Source organism: Pseudophryne corroboree, chromosome 6, assembly GCF_028390025.1.
Source record: "Pseudophryne corroboree isolate aPseCor3 chromosome 6, aPseCor3.hap2, whole genome shotgun sequence".
NCBI classification, from domain to species: Eukaryota; Metazoa; Chordata; class Amphibia; order Anura; family Myobatrachidae; genus Pseudophryne; species Pseudophryne corroboree.
The window spans coordinates 329,734,071-329,759,463 of NC_086449.1; the positions used below are offsets into that span (position 1 = coordinate 329,734,071).

The 25,393-nt window shown below is 47.4% G+C and overlaps 1 protein-coding gene across 3 annotated transcripts in view; it reads left to right on the top strand.

The window, feature by feature from the left end:
• CLK3 (CDC like kinase 3) overlaps positions 1-25,393 on the top strand; it is a 177,346-nt gene that overhangs the window by 53,517 nt on the left and 98,436 nt on the right. For 2 of the 3 annotated variants that reach the window (XM_063926368.1, XM_063926367.1), the window contains 5 exons: positions 2,884-3,001; positions 3,688-3,754; positions 3,859-3,975; positions 11,346-11,512; positions 24,207-24,301. In XM_063926368.1, the coding sequence (XP_063782438.1) occupies positions 2,884-3,001; positions 3,688-3,754; positions 3,859-3,975; positions 11,346-11,512; positions 24,207-24,301 (564 nt within the window). The remainder of the gene's footprint in view (positions 1-2,883; positions 3,002-3,687; positions 3,755-3,858; positions 3,976-11,345; positions 11,513-24,206; positions 24,302-25,393) is intronic. The other variant, XM_063926369.1, reaches the window with a different exon arrangement.

Consider the following 25,393-nt stretch of genomic DNA (forward strand, 5'->3'; position numbering starts at 1 on the left):
GCTCCATTACGAAAGCATTTTGTAACATTCAATATTCCAAATAAACTTCTGTAAATGAGCTGGAATAGTTGGGTATAGGCACTCTTTCCATGCGAAGGCCTGTTTTAATATTAAACGTATTTAAAAAGAAGTTTACATAAAACGTCGGTAGTTCTATAAAAGAATAAACATGTTTTGTAAAACCATTAGCACTAGCAGAGAAAGCTCTGCAAGTAATTCTAATTATTGCTTAATGTGTAAAACAATAAATGTAAATGGCAGCTTAATACATTTATAGCGTATGCTGTTCCTGATTGTGCAGAGTGTGCAGTCAGTTCAATACAACCTCTTTATAGCTACAGTGGAAAGGATCTAACACTGCAACACTGGGGGTCATTCAGATCTGATCGCTAGGCAGTGATTTTTGCTGTCCTGTGATCATAGTCGCTGCCTACAGGGGGAGTGTATTTCAGCTGTGCATGTATGTGTGAACGCATGTGTAGCAGAGTTGCACAAACTGATCTTATGCAGTCTCTGCGCAACCCAGGACATACTCAGCCGCTGGGATCACATCATCCTGTACGGGACCAGATTTGACGTCGGACACCCTCCCTTTAAACATTTGGACACGTCTGTGTTTTTCCAACCACTCCCTGAAAAGACCAGTTAACACCCAGAAACTCACTCTTCCTGTCAATCTCCTTGCGAACGCCCGTGCGACTAGATCCTTCGCACAAACCAGTCGCTGACCCCCTTTGCAGCTGCATCGGTGCATGCGCAGTTCGGATTTGATCGCCCGCTGTGCAAAAACACACAGTAGCAATCTGATCTGAATTACCCCCCCACTGACTGCTCTTCCTTCTCCTGGCTCTTAGTTGTTGTTGCTGCTCAGCTGCAATCTGGTAGTAAAGAAGATTCATATTTGAAGGGATACGTGGGTGACATTTAACTTTTTTTTTTTTTTTTTTTTCGGCTTTTCACATCAATTCCATTTTAGGGGGTAAATCAATTAATGCAAAGAAACATCAGGAGCGAAAAACGGACGTTTTCGCTATGTTTCTCCTGGGGCAATCCAATTTGGCCTCCTTTTGAAAAACAAAAATTGTCTACCGAAATCACACGGTTTCAGTGGATCTGTGTTTATCGGGTTTGTTTCTCATGCCTGAGACAGGAGAAACACAATCCCAGATAAGACGTGGTTTGTGCCTGGTTTATCGAGGATAATTGAATAGTTCCAGTCTCAACAATTACCCGCGGTCACTGTCCATGGGTAATTGAATTCTCCCCTAAATGTTAAACCTTCATTACCATAAGGAGGGAATTCAACTGTTTTACCTTGCGGCTGTCGCTACTAATCTCCACCTAAATATCCATTATAATTAAATTGGGTACCGGCTAAGTCATACATTGTACAATTGCAAAATAATATTAATACTGTTTGCAGCAGTATGGCACATTAAAGATATAAATGTTAGATGTGTGTTAAAAGTAGACTGGAAATGGGTCACTACTTGTGAGGAGGCCTCATTGCCATATTTCAGTAAGCCTAGGATATGCATAAGTGCATTAATTTATTTTCCAAATGTTATTGATGTGATTTTTTTCCCCCTAGTTGTAGACCCCGGGATTGATCCATGCAGCCATTTGTCCTTGATCTGCTTGTTCTTTAATACAGAACCTGTAAATCAATTTGTTTTGCTACTTCAAGATCATTTTCAGTGTGATATACTCAGTTGCTATAGGGAAATTGGCTGCATTGATTAGATGCTGAAGATTAAGTTTGATTTATGGTAGGTGTTAGTATAGTGTGAAATATTTTCAAATTGAATAAAGTTTATGCACATTTTTGCATAGTTTAGATCCACTTTGAGCATTGTATTTAGCAGCACTTTGATGTGTTTGCTTGGCTGACGAGGTGTAGGAGTAGTGCTACAATGCCCCATATTTAAAAATTATGATCTCTCATACCCCGTTCAGATTGCCATTGCCTGGTTGCACCCGGGAATTGGATATGGGTCCTTCCCAGGTGCGATCCGGCATTGGAATTGCAGTGTGAACGGAGTGTCTTCCCGTCTCGGCAATATACAGTGTCTGGTTGGCATCTGGTGCGGAGGTAGCGCCGCCTCTCCCTGTGTTATGAACGGGTACCTGGTCGTATCGACCCAGATAACCCGTTCACACTGCACTATGTCGGGAATAGGCCTTCTTTATTCCTGGGTTGAATTACTGGGTCAGGCGACCCAGGAATTCAGCAGTCACCGGTTCACACTGCACAATGACCCGTGTTGACCCGGCAAAATACCGGGTTATTTGGGCAGTGTGAATGGAGTATAAGTCTTCATCAAATCCATTGTTTCACCAGAAGAAATTCAAAGCTTGATTCTGACAAAAAGAGGTGGATAATGTAACTAAACCTATTGGCTGTCAAGGGCAGCCAGAACCACTGGTTCAAGGACAACCAGGACAGTGCTGATTTACCTCTATAAATTTGAGGGTTTCAGTTGGATATTTGTGAATGTTACAAGATGCTTTTTTATTGGCTGCATTTTATTGTAATCATTATCACTTTGGATTTGTAATCCTTTAAGTGTGTATCTACCCAGAACTTTTCTTGTTACCCCTGAAATTGACTTGTTTACGTAGTGGTTAATTGATAATTCTAGTTTTAGAGCATTTCTTAACTTAATCAGGAGAAAAGTGCTTTATTGAATTCAGTTCAGCTCCAAAGCTGAGCTGTCTCTAACTTGCACGTCTCCCTTTGCAATATCCCCTATTCTATGTTTTTATATGCGCACTTCAATCTACACCGACTTGGACTGCATCTTCTTAATGTAATCACCACCCCGGTTTTTATCGCCTATGGAAACTACACCTTACATCTGTGGGTGGCTGTTGGCCGTGCAGAAAAGCCAGCGTAGTGCTAAGGACAGCCAACGAAGTGCTAAGGACAGCCAGCAGAACGTGGAAGATGACAAGCAAGGGCACCTGGTGTGCTGGACCGGAGATCGCATCCTGGACAGATGTACTAATGCCACTTCCGTAAAACTTTAACCTCTCTGCTTTTCCCTTGACTCCCCCCTACCCCCACCCCATAAGAAAATCATAGGGCTGAGGTAACTGAAGGCTGAGCCAGTGACAGAAAGTGTGTGGCTCGCATAATGACCATCCCTTTCACTACTGAGCAGACCGGCAGAGTCCCTCTTATGTAACAGCTGAGAAGTCATTTAGTAGAATCCCATTGCACTGAAATAAATGTGAGTGATGTTTCCCTCAAACTAGATATACTACTGTTGTCCTACCAGTTATGTATCACTGTAAAATATTAGCAATGATAAGTAATTATAGTCCACCATCATATTACCCCAGCTAGTAAACGCTGCCCATGGGTGCTGTTTAGTGGTAGATGTGAGACGTTGATGCTCCATGTGGTGCTATAGCATAGGCTGTTCGGGATCTTGTCTAAAGCAGGCCAGGGATTAAGGTTATGACTATTAGCAATTTGATCTATAGGATTCCCTTAGAATGTGCCGTGGTAGTTTTAAGACCTGTTCCAGAAAGTGTTTTTATGCCTACCTTAGTAATGTATGCTAGTATAACAGCTGGACTCTGGAAACCTGCCTAGCAGTGAAGGAGGTGGTCAGTCTGTTACACATACCTTCTATTCATGGTTAAGCCTATTTGTGTCAAACCTTCACTTTTCTCTTCCAGATGAAATTGTGGGAAGTCTAGGAGAGGGAACATTTGGCAAAGTGATGGAGTGTGTGGACCATGGCAGGTTTGTAAAGATGGGACTATATAATCTCTTCACTGGCACGTAGCAGAAGTCCCTACTGCCTTAAGTTAATAATATTCTGATAATGTACTTGATACCACTTGCAGGGGCCGCATCAGAGTTGCTTTGAAGATAATCCGAAATGTGCAAAAGTACAGAGAGGCGGCCCAGCTCGAGATCAATGTCCTAAAGAAGATTCGGGAGCGAGACCAGGAAAATAAATAGTAAGAACTTCACCCTGGTTTAGCAGTCTAACCTTTCCAATTGGAGTCCTTTTAGAATGTAGAGTGGTAGTATGGTTTTGTGTTTAAAACGGTTAATGCTAATAATCACTTGGAAGCATGAGTTATTACTATCCAGTCTTGTAACTACTTTCATCATTCAGCTGAAGAATGACAAAAGAAAATCCGTAATCATAGAATGTTGATTCCAGAAGTACAATATAGAAATAAAATATATGTAATGTGTGTTCAGGTCTGTGTCGGGCATGTTTGAGGCAATTGGCAATAAAACAGTCTTTTATTCAGGTTATTTAGTTTGTAGGTTTAGAAAACAAAGCCCAGTAGAATAACGTTCAGCCCTTTATAAATTCTATGTGGGTTGATCCAGATCCGTGCAAAGCAAAACACAGCCTGTGTGATAGTTGATAATCTAGCTGCATAGGCGTTAAGGGGTGAAAACTTCTTCCTGGTACTAAAAATCTCTGGATCAATCTCCCCTAATGTCCTTTAGTATTTATAGATACAGTCTTTATAAGTAATGCATCCAATTTCACCAAAGCTACCGCATATGGTAGGCTATTACCCTGCTTAACCACTTACAGTAAGGACCCTTTTTCTGTTTTTGTCCCATGTTATTTGCATGGCATTGATTAATATTTATTGCATCTTACTACTTTGTATTGATGCTGGATATATTTCTGAATGTATGTCCGATCACTTTACTGTAGTAGTCATTTCTCCTTAGTTGCTTGTGGTAGCATTGTGCTGCAGACATGACCATACTGGTTACTGTGATCTATGTATTGGTGTGTCAGATCAGAGCTAACTTTCTTTACAGTCTCCTTACTGATTCGCCTACGTAGCTCAGGATCTTGCTAACCAAATTCTCCTTCCCTTCTGCATTGGCTCCCAGGGCTGCAACTAGGGTGATGCGGCTGGTGCCATCATACATAGCGCAGATGTCTGTTGGGTGGAACCGGCTACTGCATCTACAGCTGCTAATGGATTAGTTAGGGGTCTATCCTGTTAGCCCTGATGTGCATGCTAATCCCCTGATGCAGGCATTTATCATTGATTATGCGGAACGTAAAGCATAATCCCTGATGAGCAGCCCCAGGAGACCTGCGTTTGCCACTATAACACATGGTCTCGGGAGCTTATCCTGGATCACATGTGTTATCGGCTAACAGCGGGTAGTTTACTGCGTGGCAAGAACAGACTGCAATAGGAAAGCCCAATGAAATAAGAATTTACTCACCGGTAATTCTATTTCTCGTAGTCCGTAGTGGATGCTGGGACTCCGTAAGGACCATGGGGAATAGCGGCTCCGCAGGAGACTGGGCACAACTAAAAGAAAGCTTTAGACTACTGGTGTGCACTGGCTCCTCCCACTATGACCCTCCTCCAGACTTCAGTTAGGATACTGTGCCCGGAAGAGCTGACACAATAAGGAAGGATTTTGAATCCCGGGTAAGACTCATACCAGCCACACCAATCACACCGTATAACTCGTGATACAATACCCAGTTAACAGTATGAGAACAACTGAGCCTCTCAACAGATGGCTCAACAATAACCCTGTAGTTAAACAATAACTATATACAAGTATTGCAGACAATCCGCACTTGGGATGGGCGCCCAGCATCCACTACGGACTACGAGAAATAGAATTACCGGTGAGTAAATTCTTATTTTCTCTGACGTCCTAAGTGGATGCTGGGACTCCGTAAGGACCATGGGGATTATACCAAAGCTCCCAAACGGGCGGGAGAGTGCGGATGACTCTAAAGCACCGATTGAGCAAACTCTAGGTCCTCCTCAGCCAGGGTGTCAAACTTGTAGAATTTAGCAAATGTGTTTGACCCCGACCAAGTAGCTGCTCGGCAAAGTTGTAGGGCCGAGACCCCTCGGGCAGCCGCCCAAGAAGAGCCCACCTTCCTCGTGGAATGGGCTTTCACTGATTTAGGATGCGGCAGTCCAGCCGCAGAATGTGCAAGCTGAATCGTACTACAGATCCAGCGAGCAATAGTCTGCTTTGTAGCAGGTGCACCCAACTTGTTGGGCGCATACAGGATAAATAGCGAGTCAGTCTTTCTGACTCCAGCTGTCCTGGAAACATAAATTTTCAGGGCCCTGACTACGTCCAACAACTTGGAAGCCTCCAAGTCTTTAGTAGCCGCAGGCACCACGATAGGTTGGTTCAGGTGAAAGGCTGATACCACCTTTGGGAGAAATTGGGGACGAGTCCTCAATTCTGCCCTATCCATATGGAAAATCAGATAAGGGCTTTTACATGACAAAGCCGCCAATTCTGATACCCGCCTGGCCGAAGCCAAGGCCAACAGCATGACCACTTTCCACGTGAGATACTTCAATTCCACGGTTTTAAGTGGCTCAAACCAATGTGACTTTAGGAAATCCAACACCACGTTGACATCCCAAGGTGCCACTGGAGGCACAAAAGGGGGCTGAATATGCAGCACTCCCTTAACAAAAGTTTGAACTTCAGGCAGTGAAGCCAGTTCTCTCTGGAAGAAAATCGATAGAGCCGAAATCTGGACCTTAATGGAACCCAATTTGAGGCCCATAGTCACCCCTGACTGTAGGAAGTGCAGGAAACGGCCCAGCTGAAATTCCTCCGTTGGGGCCTTCCTGGCCTCACACCACGCAACATATTTTCGCCATATGCGGTGATAATGGTTTGCGGTTACTTCTTTCCTAGCTTTAATCAGCGTAGGAATGACTTCTTCCGGAATGCCCTTTTCCTTCAGGATCCGGTGTTCAACCGCCATGCCGTCAAATGCAGCCGCGGTAAGTCTTGGAACAGACAGGGCCCCTGCTGCAGCAGGTCCTGTCTGAGCGGCAGAGGCCATGGGTCCTCTGAGATCATTTCTTGAAGTTCCGGGTACCAAGCTCTTCTTGGCCAATCCGGAACAATGAGTATAGTTCTTACTCCTCTTATCCTAATTATCCTCAGTACCTTTGGTATGAGAGGAAGAGGAGGGAACACATAAACCGACCGGTACACCCACGGTGTCACTAGCGCGTCTACAGCTATCGCCTGAGGGTCTCTTGACCTGGCGCAATATCTTTCTAGCTTTTTGTTTAGGCGGGACGCCATCATGTCCACCTGTGGCCTTTCCCAACGGTTTACAATCATTTGGAAGACTTCTGGATGAAGTCCCCACTCTCCCGGGTGGAGGTCGTGCCTGCTGAGGAAGTCTGCTTCCCAGTTGTCCACTCCCGGAATGAACACTGCTGACAGTGCCAACACGTGATTTTCCGCCCATCGGAGAATCCTTGTGGCTTTTGCCATCGCCGTCCTGCTTCTCGTGCCGCCTTGTCGGTTTACATGGGCGACCGCCGTGATGTTGTCTGACTGGATCAGTACCGGCTGGTTTTGAAGCAGGGGTTTTGCCTGACTTAGGGCATTGTAAATGGCCCTCAGTTCCAGAATATTTATGTGCAGGGAAGTCTCCTGGCTTGACCATAGTCCTTGGAAGTTTCTTCCCTGTGTGACTGCCCCCCAGCCTCGAAGGCTGGCATCCGTGGTCACCAGGACCCAGTCCTGTATGCCGAATCTGCGGCCCTCTTGAAGATGAGCACTCTGCAGCCACCACAGCAGAGACACCCTGGTCCTTGGAGACGGGGTTATCAGCCGATGCATCTGAAGATGCGATCCGGACCACTTGTCCAACAGGTCCCACTGAAAAGTTCTTGCATGGAACCTGCCGAATGGAATTGCTTCGTAGGAAGCTACCATTTTTTCCAGGATCCGCGTGCAGTGATGCACCAACACCTGTTTTGGTTTTAGGAGGCCTCTGACTAGAGATGACAGCTCCTTGGCCTTCTCCTCCGGGAGAAACACTTTTTTCTGTTCTGTGTCCAGAACCATCCCCAGGAACAGTAGACGTGTCGTAGGGACCAGCTGTGACTTTGGAATATTTAGAATCCAGCCGTGCTGTTGTAGCACCTCCCGAGATAGTGCTACCCCGACCAACAACTGCTCCCTGGACCTCGCCTTTATCAGGAGATCGTCCAAGTACGGGATAATTAAAACTCCCTTCTTTCGAAGGAGTATCATCATTTCGGCCATTACCTTGGTAAAGACCCTCGGAGCCGTGGATAGACCGAACGGCAACGTCTGGAATTGGTAATGACAATCCTGTACCACAAATCTGAGGTACTCCTGGTGAGGATGGTAAATGGGGACATGCAGGTTAGCATCCTTGATGTCCAGTGATACCATGTAATCCCCCTCGTCCAGGCTTGCAATAACCGCCCTGAGCGATTCCATCTTGAACTTGAATTTTTTTATATACGTGTTCAAGGATTTCAAATTTAAAATGGGTCTCACCGGACCGTCCGGTTTCGGTACCACAAACATTGTGGAATAGTAACCCCGTCCTTGTTGAAGTAGGGGCACCTTTATTATCACCTGCTGGGAATACAGCTTGTGAATTGCCTCTAACACTGCCTCCCTGGCTGAGGGAGTTGTTGGCAAGGCAGATTTGAGGAAACGGCGGGGGGGAGACGTCTCGAATTCCAGCTTGTACCCCTGAGATACTACTTGAAAGATCCAGGGATCCACCCGTGAGCGAGCCCACTGATCGCTGAAATTTTTGAGACTGGCCCCCACCGTACCTGGCTCCGCCTGTGGAGCCCCAGCGTCATGCTGTGGACTTAGAGGAAGCGGGGGAGGTCTTTTGCTCCTGGGAACTGGCTGTATGCTGCAGCTTTTTCCCTCTACCTCTGGGCAGAAAGGACGCGCCTTTAACCCGCTAGCCCTTATTGGGCCGAAAGGACTGTACCTGATAATACGGTGCTTTCTTTGGCTGTGAGGGAACATGGGGTAAAAATTTAGACTTCCCAGCTGTTGCTGTGGAAACGAGGTCCGAGAGACCATCCCCGAACAACTCCTCACCCTTATAAGGCAAAACTTCCATGTGCCTTTTAGAATCTGCATCTCCTGTCCACTGCCGAGTCCATAACCCTCTCCTGGCAGAAATGGACATTGCACTTATTTTAGATGCCAGCCGGCAAATATCCCTCTGTGCATCCCTCATGTATAAGAGTGCGTCTTAAATATGCTCTACGGTTAGCAATATAGTGTCCCTGTCTAGGGTATCTATATTTTCTGACAGGGAATCTGACCACGCAGCTGCAGCACTGCACATCCATGCTGAAGCAATAGCTGGTCTTAGTATAACACCTGTGTGTGTATATATAGACTTCAGGATAGCCTCCTGCTTTCTATCAGCAGATTCCTTCAGGGCGGCCGTATCCGGAGACGGTAGTGCCACCTTCTTTGACAAGCGTGTGAGCGCTTTATCCACCCTAGGGGATGTTTCCCAACGTGACCTATCCTCTGGCGGGAAAGGGTACGCCATTAGTAACCTCTTAGAAATTACCAGTTTCTTATCGGGGGAAGCCCACGCTTCTTCACACACCATTTAATTCTGGTAGTTTTTTCTCTCCAAACATAATACCCTTTTTTGTGGTACCCGGGGTAACATCAGAAATATGCAACACATTTTTCATTGCCTCAATCATATAACGTGTGGCCCTATTGGAAGATACATTAGTCTCATCGTCGTCGACACTGGAGTCAGTATCCGTGTCGACATCTGTGTCTGCCATCTGAGGTAGCGGGCGTTTTAGAGCCCCTGATGGCTTTTGAGACGCCTGGGCAGGCACAGGCTGAGAAGCTGGCTGTCCCATATTTGGTATGTCGTCAAACCTTTTATGCAAGGAGTCGACACTGTCGCGTAATTCCTTCCACAGAACCATCCACTCAGGTGTCGACCCCGCAGGGGGTGACATCACATTTATCGGCATTTGCTCCGCCTCCACATAAAGCCTCCTCATCAAACATGTTGTCACAGCCGTACCGACACACTGCATACACACAGGGAATGCTCTGACAGAGGACATGACCCCACAAAGCCCTTTGGGGAGACAGAGAGAGAGTATGCCAGCACACACCAGAGCGCTATATAACACAGGGATCTCACTATAAATGAGTGTTTTTTCCCTTATAGCTGCTTATATTATATATACTGCGCCTAAATTTAGTGCCCCCCTCTCTTTTTTTACCCTTATGTAGCGTGACACTGCAGGGGAGAGCCAGGGAGCGTCCTTCCAGCGGAGCTGTGAGGGAAAAATGGCGCCAGTGTGCTGAGGGAGATAGCCCCGCCTCTTTTCTGGCGGACTTCTCCCGCTTTTTCTGGAATTCTGGCAGGGGTATTTTTACACCTATATAGCCTTCCTGACTATATATGCTGTAGATTTGCCAGCCAAGGTGTATTATATTGCCCTCAGCTACCACCAGTTAGGTAGGTTCGCTTCTTCTCCCCTTAGTCCCTCGTTGCAGTGAGTCTGTTGCCAGCAGATCTCACTGTAAAATAAAAAACCTAAAATATACTTTCTTTCTAGGAGCCCAGGAGTGCATCCAGCTCAGCCGGGCACAAGATTCTAACTGAAGTCTGGAGGAGGGTCATAGTGGGAGGAGCCAGTGCACACCAGTAGTCTAAAGCTTTCTTTTAGTTGTGCCCAGTCTCCTGCGGAGCCGCTATTCCCCATGGTCCTTACGGAGTCCCAGCATCCACTTAGGACGTCAGAGAAATAATATTGGCTAAAATAGCAAAAATATTAGCTAGATTTTGCTGTGCAGTAAATTACTGCCGACAATAGGATACCCATCTAAGGCCTTTAACATTTTACTTCATGCTTGGAAATATACTAGTATAAATGGATAGGTGAGATTTTTTTTTTTGTTTTTTTGAAAGCATTAGAGTTCTTAAAGCTCACTGTAGGTTCCCTGACTTTTTGTACATGTATTAAAGCCAGAAAACAGAGAAATAATTTTTACATGGACTAAAAAAAGTCACAGGCACAGGCTCTAACAGAAATGTTAAAGTAAATGTATAAATTGAATTTCTGTGCATTGAATCATTTTTGTCATAAACTGTACCTGGAAAGCGATTACACTTATCAGAGAGCTGCAAGGAAAATAAAACCTCTGTTATAATACATTGTGGCTACATTCCTTTTTTTTTTTTTTTACCTCAACTGCAATTCCAGACTACACTGATGATGTGTACTTGTGCATTATATATTCTTATTTCATTGCTCGGCTACCTACCTTGTCTTTATACTTATGCTGTAGCCTCAGAATTTGGTTTTTATTTGTGTTTTAATATTCAAATGTAGTAATTGGATGCCTAACTCATCAGACATTAGGCGTTTCCTTAACTGTCCTGGTCCTTTTTTTGTGGAAAATAATGATATTGCTATGCAAAGTGCCTATCCTGACATTTTCCTTTGCTACTTTGTCTTTTAACTTTTTTTTTTTTTTTTAAATCTGTACCCAGCATGTGTGTACTGATGCAGGATTGGTTTGAGTTCCATGGACATGTATGCATTGCATTTGAGCTGCTTGGGAAAAGCACATTTGATTTCCAAAAGGAGAACAATTTCCTGCCCTATCCACTTCGTCAGATTCGGCATATGGCCTACCAGTTGTGTCATGCAATAAAGTGTGAGTTTGTTACAGACTTATGTTCATTCTTACTTGGTTGTGAAATAGAGGTAACATTAATCTGTAATTTATTTACCATACTATATTGTTAGAAACTGAGGCTTTTAAGATTTGTATCCACTAAATTCAGGTACATTTTGTTATCTTTTTTAAACCTGTTATTTCATGCCTTTATAAATACTATGAAGGCCAGGATGTTTGAGTTCTGAATTCTAAAATATGTTCTGGTTTAATCACATAACTGACACCATTACATGTGATGCGACCTGAGCCAGAAGGGCTTCAGCTAGCAAGGTTGCATCACAAGCAACTGTGCCATCCCGCTGTGTTCCAGCTTCAGATGAGGAAATACGTTCTGCCCAAGTGCAGAACAGACCTCTGGCTCCTCAGATCCCCTGCAGTGTCTCTGCAGTCTGTGACCACCATCACTGCCGGAATTGCAGGCCAGAATGCCTTGCGATCAGCATTCTGGAGCGCATGTGTTGGGGATCAGAGTGCGAGGAGGGGAACTTGGTCCCTTCCTAAGCATTATTTGCTCTTGGTTCACTTTAACACTGAACACTAATAAAACCCAATGATAACTTAATGCACAATTTGCAGGATATATAGGGATCCCCAACACTTAAACACCACTTCCCATTCCTCTTCCTACTCGACCTGTTGAGAAGGATGGGAATTTGCAGCAATAGCTGCTCAGCTTGCTTCAAGTAGGCAAACTGGACAGTGGAGAGTGCAGCAGGGAGGGTTTTTTTTTTTTTTTTACTGTAAGCCGTATTTTAATTTCTCTGACGTCCTAGTGGATGCTGGGAACTCCGTAAGGACCATGGGGAATAGCGGGCTCTGAAGGAGGCTAGGCACTCTAGAAAGATTTACGACTACCTGGTGTGCACTGGCTCCTCCCACTATGACCCTCCTCCAAGCCTCAGTTAGATTTTGTGCCCGGCCGAGGTTGGATGCACACTAGGGGCTCTCCTGAGCCCTTAGAAAGAAAGTATAGATTTAGGTTTTTTATTTTCAGTGAGACCTGCTGGCAACAGGCTCACTGCAGCGAGGGACTAAGGGGAGAAGAAGCGAACTCGCCTGCTTGCAGCCGGATTGGGCTTCTTAGGCTACTGGACACCATTAGCTCCAGAGGGATCGACCGCAGGCCCAGTCCTTGGTGATCGGTCCCGGAGCCGTGCCGCCGTCCCCCTTACAGAGCCAGAAGCAAGAAGAGGTCCGGAAAATCGGCGGCAGAAGACATCAGTCTTCACCAAGGTAGCGCACAGCACTGCAGCTGTGTGCCATTGCTCCTCACACACACTAAACACTCCGGTCACTGAGGGTGCAGGGCGCTGGGGGGGGGGCGCCCTGAGAAGCAATTATAACACCTTGGCTGGCAAAAATACCACAATATATAGCCCCAGAGGCTATATATGTGGAAAATACCCCTGCCAGAATCCAGAAAAAAGCGGGAGAATAGTCCGCGGAAAAGGGGCGGAGCTATCTCCTGCAGCACACTGGCGCCATTTCTCCTTCACAGATCCGCTGGAAGGAAGCTCCCTGGCTCTCCCCTGCAGTCTACACTACAGAAAAGGGTAAAAAAAGAGAGGGGGGGGGGGCACTAAATTTAGGCGCTGTATAAATTATATAGAAAAAGCAGCTATAGGGGACATAACTCAGTTAGTCCCTGCATTATATAGCGCTCTGGTGTGTGCTGGCATACTCTCACTCTGTCCCCCCAAAGGGCTTTTGTGGGTCCTGTCCTCTGTTGGAGCATTCCTTGTGTGTGTGCGGTGTGTCGGTACGGCTGTGTCGACATGTTTGATGAGGATCATGATGTGGAGACGGAGCAGATGCCTTTAGAAGGGATGTCACCCCCTGCGGGGCAGACACCTGAGTGGTTGAGCTTATGGAAAGAAATGAGTGCACGTATAGACTCCTTACATAAGAAATTTGACGACATGCCAAATGTGGGACAGCTGACTTCTCAGCTCGTGCCTGTCCAGGCGTCGCACAGGTCATCAGGGGCTCTAAAACGCCCGCTACCTCAGACCGCAGACCCAGATGTCGACACTGATACTGACACCAGTGTCGACGACGATGAGTCTAACCTGATGCCCACTAAGGCCATTCACTGCATGATTGAGGCAATGAAAGAGGTGTTACACATTTCTGATATAAATACAGGTACCACTAAAAAGGGTATTATGTTTGGGGAGAAAAAACTACCCGTAGTTTTTCCCCCATCAGATGAATTAAATGAAGTGTGTGAAGAAGCGTGGGCTTTCCCTGATAAAAAATTGGTAATTCCTAAGAAGGTACTAATGGCGTTCCCTTTCCCGACAGAGGATAGGTCACGTTGGGAAACACCTCCTAGGGTGGATAAAGCGCTCACACGTTTGTCTAAAAAGGTGGCACTACCGTCTCCGGATACGGCCGCCCTCAAGGAACCTGCTGATAGAAAGCAGGAGGCGATCCTGAAGTCTGTATATACACACTCAGGCATTATACTTAGGCCAGCTATTGCGTCAGCTTGGATGTGCAGTGCTGCCGCTGCGTGGTCAGATAAACTGTCAGATTGACACATTAGACAGAGACACGATCCTGTTAACCATAGACCATATAAAAGACTCAGTCTTATATATGAGAGATGCACAGAGGGAAATCTGCCGACTGGCATCTAAAGTTAGTGCATTGTCCATTTCTGCTAGGAGAGGCTTATGGACTCGCCAGTGGACAGGAGATGCAGATTCTAAAAGGCACATGGAAGTTTTGCCATATAAGGGTGAGGAATTATTTGGGGATGGTCTCTCGGACCTAGTTTCCACAGCAACGTCTGGGAAGTCAGCATTTTTACCCCATGTCCCCTCACAGCCTAAGAAGGCGCCGTTTTATCAGGTTCAGTCCTTTCGGACCCAGAAAAACAGGCGTGGAAAAGGCGGGTCTTTTCTATCCAGAGGCAGAGGTAGGGGAAAAAGGCTGCAACAAACAGCAGGTTCCCAGGAGCAAAAGTCCTCCCCCGCTTCTTCTGCCAAGTCCGCCGCATGACGGTGGGGCTCCACAGGCGGAGCCAGGTACGGTGGGGGGCCGCCTCAAGATTTTCAGCGATCAGTGGGCTCGCTCACAGGTGGATCCCTGGATCCTTCAAATAGTATCTCAGGGGTACAAACTGGAATTCGAGGCGTCTCCACCCCACCGGTTCCTAAAATCTGCCTTGCTGATTGCTCCCTCAGACAGGGAGGCGGTGCTAGCGGCAATTCACAAGCTGTATTCCCAGCAGGTGATAATCAAGGTACCCCTACTTCAACAAGGCCGGGGTTACTATTCCACACTATTTGTGGTACCGAAACCGGACGGTTCGGTGAGACTGCACGCGGGTCCTGGGAAAGATGGTGGCTACTTACGAAGCAATTCCCTTCGGCAGGTTCCATGCCAGAATCTTTCAGTGGGACCTGTTGGATCAGTGGTCCGGATCGCATCTTCAGATGCATCACTTAATAACCCTGTCTCCAAGAACCAGGGTGTCTCTACTGTGGTGGCTGCAGAGAGCCCATCTTCTAGAGGGCCTCAGGTTCGGCATACAGGACTGGGTTCTGGTGACCACGGATGCCAGCCTTCGAGGCTGGGGGGCAGTCACACAGGGAAGAAACTTCCAAGGACTATGGTCGAGTCAGGAGACTTCCCTTCACATAAATATTCTGGAACTAAGGGCCATCTACAATGCCCTAAGTCAAGCAAAATTCCTGCTCCTACACCAGCCGGTGCTGATCCAGTCAGACAACATCACGGCAGTCGCCCATGTAAATCGACAGGGCGGCACAAGAAGCAGGATGGCGATGGCAGAAGCCACAAGAATCCTCCGATGGGCGGAGAATCATGTACTAGCACTGTCAGCAGTGTTCATTCCGGGAGTGGACAACTGGGAAGCAGACTTCCTCAGCAGACACGACCTCCACCCGGGAGAGTGGGGACTTCATCCAGAAGTCTTCCAGATGCTGGTAAACCGTTGGGAAAAACCACAGGTGGACATGATGGCGTCCCGCCTCAACAAAAAGTTAAAAAGATATTGCGCCAGGTCAAGGGACCCTCAGGCGATAGCTGTGGACGCTCTAGTGACACCGTGGGTGTACCAGTTGGTTTATGTGTTCCCTCCTCTGCCTCTCATACCAAAGGTATTGAGAATAATAAGAAAGCGAGGAGTAAACACAATTCTCGTGGTTCCGGATTGGCCAAGACGAGCGTGGTACCCGGAACTTCAAGAGAATGCTCTCAGAGGACCCGTGGCCTCTACCGCTCAGACAGGACCTGCTGCTACAACAGGGGCCCTGTCTGTTCCAAGACTTACCGCGGCTGCGTTTGACGGCATGGCGGTTGAACACCGGATCCTAAAGGAAAAGGGTATTCCGGAAGAAGTCATTCCTACGCTTATTAAGGCCAGGAAAGATGTTACGGCAAAGCATTATCACCGCATATGGCGGAAATATGTTGCATGGTGCGAGGCCAAAAAGGCCCCAACAGAGGAATTTCAACTAGGTCGATTTCTGCATTTCCTGCAAGCAGGAGTGAATATGGGCCTAAAACTAGGCTCCATTAAAGTACAGATCTCGGCTCTGTCGATTTTCTTTTAAAAAAGAACTGGCTTCAGTACCTGAAGTTCAGACATTTGTGAAAGGAGTGCTGCATATTCAGCCCCCGTTTGTGCCTCCTGTGGCACCTTGGGATCTCAACGTGGTGTTGAGTTTCTTAAAATCACATTGGTTTGAGCCACTAAAAACCGTGGATCTGAAATATCTCACGTGGAAAGTGGTCATGTTATTGGCCTTGGCTTCAGCCAGGCGAGTGTCAGAATTGGCGGCTTTATCTTGTAAAAGCCCTTATCTGATTTTCCATATGGATAGGGCAGAATTGAGGACTCGTCCCCAATTTCTCCCTAAGGTGGTGTCAGCGTTTCACCTGAACCAGCCTATTGTGGTGCCTGCGGCTACTAGGGATTTGGAGGACTCCAAGTTGCTAGACGTTGTCAGGGCCCTGAAAATATGTTTCCAGGACGGCTGGAGTCAGAAAATCTGACTCTCTGTTTATCCTGTATGCACCCAACAAGCTGGGTGCTCCTGCTTCTAAGCAGTCTATTGCTCGCTGGATTTGTAGTACAATTCAGCTTGCACATTCTGTGGCAGGCCTGCCACAGCCAAAATCTGTAAATGCCCATTCCACAAGGAAGGTGGGCTCATCTTGGGCGGCTGCCCGAGGGGTCTCGGCTTTACAACTTTGCCGAGCAGCTACTTGGTCAGGGGCAAACACGTTTGCAAAATTCTACAAATTTGATACCCTGGCTGAGGAGGACCTGGAGTTCTCTCATTCGGTTCTGCAGAGTCATCGGCACTCTCCCGCCCGTTTGGGAGCTTTGGTATAATCCCCATGGTCCTTACGGAGTTCCCAGCATCCACTAGGACGTCAGAGAAAATAAGAATTTACTCACCGGTAATTCTATTTCTCGTAGTCCGTAGTGGATGCTGGGCGCCCATCCCAAGTGCGGATTGTCTGCAATACTTGTAAATAGTTATTGTTAACTAAAGGGTTATTGTTGAGCCATCTGTTGAGAGGCTCAGTTGTTTTCATACTGTCAAACTGGATATAGTATTACGAGTTGTACGGTGTGATTGGTGTGGCTGGTAAGAGTCTTACCCGGGATTCTAAATCCTTCCTTATTATGTCAGCTCGTCCGGGCACAGTGTCCTAACTGAGGCTTGGAGGAGGGTCATAGTGGGAGGAGCCAGTGCACACCAGGTAGTCATAAATCTTTCTAGAGTGCCCAGCCTCCTTCGGAGCCCGCTATTCCCCATGGTCCTTACGGAGTTCCCAGCATCCACTACGGACTACGAGAAATAGAATTACCGGTGAGTAAATTCTTATTTTTTCTCTGATGTCCTAAGTGGATGCTGGGACTCCGTAAGGACCATGGGGATTAGCGGCTCCGCAGGAGACTGGGCACAACTAAAGAAAGCTTTAGGACTACCTGGTGTGCACTGGCTCCTCCCACTAAGACCCTCCTCCAGACCTCAGTTAGATTTCTGTGCCCGGCTGAGCTGGATGCACACTAGGGGCTCTCCTGAGCTCCTAGAAAGAAAGTATATTTAGGTTTTTTATTTTACAGTGAGATCTGCTGGCAACAGACTCACTGCAACGAGGGACTAAGGGGAGAAGAAGCGAACCTACCTAACTGGTGGTAGCTTGGGCTTCTTAGGCTACTGGACACCATTAGCTCCAGAGGGATCGACCACATGGAACCGGCCATTGATGTTCGGTCCCGGAGCCGCGCCGCCGGCCCCCTTACAGAGCCAGAAGCAAGAAGAGTCCGGAAAATCGGCGGCAGAAGACATCAGTCTTCATCAAGGTAGCGCACAGCACTGCAGCTGTGCGCCATTGCTCCTCATACACACTTCACACTCCGGTCACTGAGGGTGCAGGGCGCTGGGGGGGGGCGCCCTGAGCAGCAATAAAAACACCTTGGCTAGCAAATATATCACAATATATAGCCCCAGAGGCTATATATGTGATAAATACCCCTGCCAGATTCCATAAAAAAATGGGAGAAAAGTCCCAGAAAAAGGGGCGGAGCTATCTCCCTCAGCACACTGGCGCCATTTTCTCTTCACAGTGCAGCTGGAAGAAAGCTCCCCAGGCTCTCCCCTGTAGTTTTCAGGCTCAAATGGTTAAAAAGAGAGGGGGGCACTAAATTTAGGCGTAATATATGTATACAAGCAGCTATTGGGGGAAAAATCACTCAGTTATAGTGTTAATCCCTGCATTATATAGCGCTCTGGTGTGTGCTGGCATACTCTCTCTCTGTCTCCCCAAAGGACTTTGTGGGGTCCTGTCCTCAGTCAGAGCATTCCCTGTGTGTGTGCGGTGTGTCGGTACGGCTGTGTCGACATGTTGGATGAGGAAGGTTATGTGGAGGCGGAGCAGAGGCCAATAAATGGGATGTCGCCCCCTGTGGGGCCGACACCTGAGTGGATGGATAAGTGGATGGTATTAACCGACAATGTCAACTCCTTACATAAAAGGCTGGATGACGTAACAGATGTGGGACAGCCGGCTTCTCAGCCCGCGCCTGCCCAGGCGTCTCAAAGGCCATCAGGGGCTCAGAAAAACGCCCGTTACCTCAGATGGCAGACACAGATGTCGACACGGAGTCTGACTCAAGTGTCGACGAGGTTGAGACATATACACAATCCACTAGAAACATCCGTTACATGATCTCGGCAATTAAAAATGTGTTACGCATTTCTGACATGAACCCAAGTACCACATAAAAGGGGTTTTATTTTTGGGGAGAAAAAGCAGCCAGTGTTTTGTTCCCCCATCAGATGAGTGAATGAAGTGTGTGAAAAAGCGTGGGTTCCCCCGATAAGAAACTGGTAATTTCTAAAAAGTTACTGATGTCGTACCCTTTCCCGCCAGAGGATAGGTCACGTTGGGAGATATCCCTTAGGGTGGACAAGGCGCTCACACGTCTGTCAAAAAAGGTGGCACTGCGGTTTTAGGATACGGCCACCTTGAAGGAGCCTGCTGATAAAAAGCAGGAGGCTATCCTGAAGTCTGTATATACACACACTCAGGTTATATACTGAGACCTGCAATTGCCTCAGCATAAATAGTGCTGCTGCAGCGTGGTCTGATACCCTGTCAGATAATATTAATACTCTAAGACAGGGATAATATTTTGCTAACATAGAGCATATTAAAGACGTCGTCTTATATATAAAGGATGCACAGAGGGATATTTGCCGGCTGGCATCCAGAATTAATGTAATGTCCATTCTGCCAGGAGGGTATTAGAAACCCGGCAGTGGACAGGTGATGCTGCCTGTAAAAGGCACATGGAGATTCTGCCTTATAAGGGTGAGGAATTGTTTGGGGATAGTCTCTGGGACCTCGTATCCACAGCAACAGCTGGGAAGAAAATTTTTTACCTCAGGTTTCCTCACAGCTTAAGAAAGCACCGTATTTTCAGGTACAGTCCTTTCGGCTTCAGAAAAGCAAGCGGGTCAAAGGCGCTTCCTTTCTGCACAGAGACAAGGGAAGAAGGAAAAAGCTGCACCAGCAGCCAGTTCCCAGGATCAAAAATCTTCCCCTGCTTCCTCTGAGTCCACCGCATGACGCTGGGGCTCCACAGGTGGAGACAGGTGTGGTAGGGGCGCGTCTCTGGAACTTCAGGGACCAGTGGGCTTGCCCACAGGTGGATCCCTAGGTTCTGCAAATAGTATCACAGGGATACAGGCTGGAGTTCGAGGCGACTCCCCCTCGCCGTTACCTCACATCAGCCTTGCCTGCTGCCTCGGAGAAAGGTAGTACTGGCGGCAATTCACAAGCTGTACTTCCAGCAGGTGAAATCAAGGTACCCCTCCTTCAACAAGGCGGGGGTTACTATTCCAAAATGTTGTGGTACCGAAACCAGACTGTTCGGTGAGACCCATTCTAAAATTGAAAGCCTTGAACACTTATATACGAAGGTTCAAGTTCAAAATGGAATCGCTCAGGGCGATTATTGCAAGCCTGGAGAATTTCATGGTATCACTGGACATCAAGGATGCTTACCTGCATGTCCCTATTTACCCTCTTCACCAGGAGTACCTCAAAATTGTGGTACAGGATTGTCATTACCAATTCCAGACGTTGCCGTTGGTCTGTCCCCGGCACCGAGGGTATTTACCAAGGTAATGGCCGAGATAATTATCCCGTACTTGGACGATCTTATAAAGGCGAGGTCCAGGGAGCAGTTGTTCGTCGAAGTAGCACTATCTCGGGAAGTGCTACAACAGCACGGCTGGTTTCTGAATATTCCAAAGTCGCAGCTGGTTCCTACGATGCGTCTACTGTTCCTGGGTATGGTTCTGGACACAGAACAGGATAAAAAGGTTTTCTCCGGGAGGAGAAGTCCAAGGAGTTGTCGTCTCTCTAGACAGAGACCTCCTAATACAGATACAGGTGTCGGTGCATCAATGCACGCGAGCCCTGGGAAAGATGGTAGCTTCTTACGAAGAAATTCCATTCGCCAGGTCCCATGCAAGGATCTTCCAGTGGGATCTGTGGGACAAGTGGTCCGGGTCGCATCTTCAGATGCATCGGCGGATAACCCTGTCTCCAAGGGCCAGGGTGTCGCTGTTGTGGTGGCTGCAGAGTGCTCATCTTCTAGGGAGCCGCAGATTCGGCATACAGGACTGGGTCCTGGTGACCACGGATGCCAGCCTTCGCGGCTGGGGGGCAGTCGCACAGGGAAGAAACTTCCAAGGCTATGGAAAAGTCAGGAGACTTCCCTACACATAAATATTCTGGAACTAAGGGCCATTTACAATGCCCTAAGTCAGGCTAGACCCCTGCTTCAACACCGGCCGGTGCTGATCCAGTCAGACAACATCACGGCGGTCGCTCATGTAAACGACAGGGCGGCACAAGAAGCAGGATGGCGATGGCAGAAGCCACAAGGATTCTCCGATGGGCGGAAAATCATGTGTTAGCACTGTCAGCAGTGTTCATTCCCGGAGTGGACAACTGAGAAGCAGACTTTCTCAGAAGACACGACCTCCACCCAGGAGAGTGGGGACTTCATCCAGAAGTCTTCCAAATGATTGTACACCGTTGGGAAAGGCCACAGGTGGACATAATGGCGTTCTGCCTCAACAAACAGCTACAAAGATGTTGCGCCAGGTCAAGGGACCCTCAGGCGATAGCTGTGGACGCTCTGGTAACACCATGGGTGTACCAGTCGGTGTATGTGTTCCCTTCTCTGCCTCTCTTACCCAGGGTAATGAGAATAATAAGAAGGAGAGGAGTAAGAACTATACTCATTGTTCCGGGTTGGCCAAAAAGAGCTTGGTACCCAGAACTCCAAGAAATGATCTCAGAGGACCCATGGCCTCTGCCGCTCAGACAGGACCTGCTGCAGCAGGGGGCCTGTCTGTTCCAAGACGTACCGCGGCTGCGTTTGACGGCCTGGCGGTTGAACGCCGGATCCTGAAGGAAAAAGGGCATTCCGGAGGAAGTTATCCCTACTCTATTTAAAGCTAGGACAGAAGTGAACGCAAACCATTATCACCGCATATGGCGGAAATATGTTGCGTGCTGTGAGGCCAGGAAGGCCCCAAAGGAGAAATTTCAGCTAGGTCGATTTCTGCACTTCCTACAGTCAGAGGTGACTATGGGCCTAAAATTGGGTTCCATTAAGGTCCAGATTTCGGCTCCTATCGATTTTCTTCCAAAATAGAACTGGCTTCACTGCCTGAAGTTCAGACTTTTGTTAAGGGAGTGCTGCATAGTCAGCCCCGTTTGTGCCTCAAGTGGCATCGTGGGATCTCAATGTGGTGTTGGATTTCCTGAAGTCGCATTGGGTTGAGCCACTTAAATCCGTGGAGCTACAATACCTCACGTGGAAAGTGGTCTTGCTGTGGGCCTTGGCGTCGGCCAGGCGTGTATCAGAATTGGCGGTTTTGTCATACAAAAGCCCTTATCTGTATTTTATATGGCTAAGGCGGAATTGAGGACTCGTTCCCAATTCCTTCCTAAGGTGGTATCCGTTTTTCATGTGAACCAACCTGTTGTGGTGCCTGCGGCTACTTGGGACTTGGAGGATTCCAAGTTACTGGACGTAGTCAGGGCCCTGAAAAGTATATGTTTCCAGGACTGCTGGAGTCAGGAAAACTGACTCGCTATTTATCCTGTATGCACCCAACAAGCTGGGTGCTCCTACTTCTAAGCAGACAATTGCTCGCTGGATCTGTAGCACGATTCAACTTGCACATGCTGCGGCTGGACTGCCGCACCCTAAATCTGTAAAAGCCCATTCCACGAGGAAAGGGGCTCTTCTTGGGCGGCTGCCCGAGGGGTCTCGGCTTTACAACTTTTGCCGAGCTGTTACTTGGTCGGGTTCAAACACTTTTGCAAGAGTCTACAAGTTTGATACCCTGGCTGAGGAGGACCTAGAGGTTGCTCATTCGGTGCTGCAGAGTCATCCGCACTCTCCTGCCTGTTTGGGAGCTTTGGTATAATCCCCATGGTCCTTACGGAGTCCCAGCATCCACTTAGGACGTCAGAGAAAATAAGATTTTACTCACCGGTAATTCTATTTCTCGTAGTCCGTAGTGGATGCTGGGCGCCCATCCCAAGTGCGGATTGTCTGCAATACTTGTTTATAGTTATTGCTTAACTAAAGGGTTATTGTTGAGCCATCTGTTGAGAGGCTCAGTTATATTTCATACTGTTAACTGGGTATAGTATCACGAGTTATACGGTGTGATTGGTGTGGCTGGTAGGAGTCTTACCCGGGATTCAAAAATCCTTCCTTATTGTGTCAGCTCTTCCGGGCACAGTATCCTAACGGAGGTCTGGAGGAGGGTCTTAGTGGGAGGAGCCAGTGCACACCAGGTAGTCCTAAAGCTTTCTTTAGTTGTGCCCAGTCTCCTGCGGAGCCGCTAATCCCCATGGTCCTTACGGAGTCCCAGCATCCACTACGGACTATGAGAAATAGATTTACCGGTGAGTAAAATCTTATTTTAGTGAAGTTGTCAGTCTCCGCTCAGTTAAACATTGATATGCGGGAAGTGTCTGCAATACCATAAAACTAATATGCTAATGCTTAAGGAGGCCTCTAGAAAAAAGCTTGCTGCATGCGTCAGATTCAAGTGTTGCACTCAAAGACGCAGTATCTCATCGCTGGTCGCTATGCTTACAGCCCTCGGCCACCTGAGTAGGCTGAAGCCTATTCACATTGGCCATTGGAACTTTTCTGCCAGGTCCCATGAAGTCTGCAGTCGAAGATGCAGACCCCAGGTTCGGCACGCCTACATAACTGTGCCATTCCCGTACCCTCAGGTTTATACGTAAACTATTGGGTTGACGTACTAAACTGAATCGGGCCTATTGCTAGACATTCCCACAGATTTTACTGTATATACAATGTTTTTAATTCTATTGTGACAGTTGTTTGACTATGACAGTATTTTAATTTTATGTGTAGGAATAGGATATTTATGTTCTAGTGCTTCAGTTGTTTTATATAAGTGCAATAAAAGTATGGTGATCCCCCAAATTATGTTTTTGCAATTATGACTTTGCTACAGTAATTTTGGGTTTTGAGTGCACTTTGTACAATTATACAGAGATTATAAAGTATGAGGACCACTTGGAAAAACACTTGAATAGGGATATTAGTGTATTGTTATGTAAAGTCTTTGCAAGACCTGGTTACATTGTAGCAACACTACATATATTAGAATTAATTTGCTTTTTTTAAATTTTAACTTATACACCTGAGGTACCTCAGTGTATTGTGCACGATATCTGCACTCCACCCCTGGTGAGGAGACATTTCCCATGTGAGGGAACAGAGGAAATGTCCATTGGTTGGCCACGGTAGGGCATTTACTGCAATGCGGCCAACTTTCAACCTACAAAGTATTGCATTTGACTGACATGCTGGACATTTCGGCATGCCCGACCGATCGATATTTTCGTATTTGTCACCTGCATACACTCTACAACTATCTGGCTGATCCACGGATATCGATCAGATTGGCTAGATAATTGTAGAGTTTATGCCCAGCATTACTGATTGTGGGCATTGTGAATTGGTAATATGCAGCAGGTAGGGCATTTTTTGACCATATGCTACTGTGTTTTCAGTAGCAGAATATGACCTTATCTATTTTTGCAGTTCTCCATGACAACAAACTGACACACACAGACTTAAAGCCGGAGAATATACTTTTTGTGAATTCAGAGTTTATCACTACCTACAACGAGGGGCAGGTAAGAGACATTTCCTATAACTTCGATGGACAAGTAAAATAATTTACTGTATTACTATCTCTGGTGAATAGTGTATTTTCTCTGACGTCCTAGTGGATGCTGGGGACTCCGTAAGGACCATGGGGAATAGACGGGCTCCGCAGGAGACTGGGCACTCTAGAAAGATTTAGGACTATCTGGTGTGCACTGGCTCCTCCCCCTATGACCCTCCTCCAAGCCTCAGTTAGATTTCTGTGCCCGGCTGAGCTGGATGCACACTAGGGGCTCTCCTGAGCTCCTAGAAGAAAGTATAGGTTAGGTTTTTTATTTTCAGCGAGACCTGCTGGCAACGGGCTCACTGCAACGAGGGACTAAGGGGAGAAGAAGCGAACCTACCTAAGTGGTGGTAGCTTGGGCTTCTTAGGCTACTGGACACCATTAGCTCCAGAGGGATCGAACACAGGACCCGACCTCGTCGTCCGTTCCCGGAGCCGCGCCGCCGTCCCCCTTACAGAGCCAGAAACAAGAAGGTGGTCCGGAAAATCGGCGGCTGAAGACTTCTGTCTTCTCCAAGGTAGCGCACAGCACTGCAGCTGTGCGCCATTGCTCCTCATGCACACCACACACTGCGGTCGCTGATGGGTGCAGGGCGCTGGGGGGGAGGGCGCCCTGAGCAGCAATAATAACACCTTGGCTGGCAAAACTAACACCATATATAGCCCCAGAGGCTATATAGGTGTATATTAACCCCTGCCAGAAACGATAAAATAGCGGGAGAAAGCCCGCCGAAAAAGGGGCGGAGCCAACTCCCTCAGCACACTGGCGCCATTATTCCCTCACAGCTCCGCTGGAAGGAAGCTCCCTGGCTCTCCCCTGCAGTCCTGCACTACAGAAAGGGTAAAAAAGAGAGGGGGGGCACAATTTAGGCGCAGTATATATATATTATAGGCAGCTATAGGGGAAAACACTCTGTATAGTGATATCCCTGTGTTATATAGCGCCCTAGTGTGTGCTGGCATACTCTCCCTCTGTCTCCCCAAAGGGCTTTGTGGGGTCCTGTCCTCTGTAAGAGCATTCCTTGTGTGTCTGCTGTGTGTCGGTACTGCTGTGTCG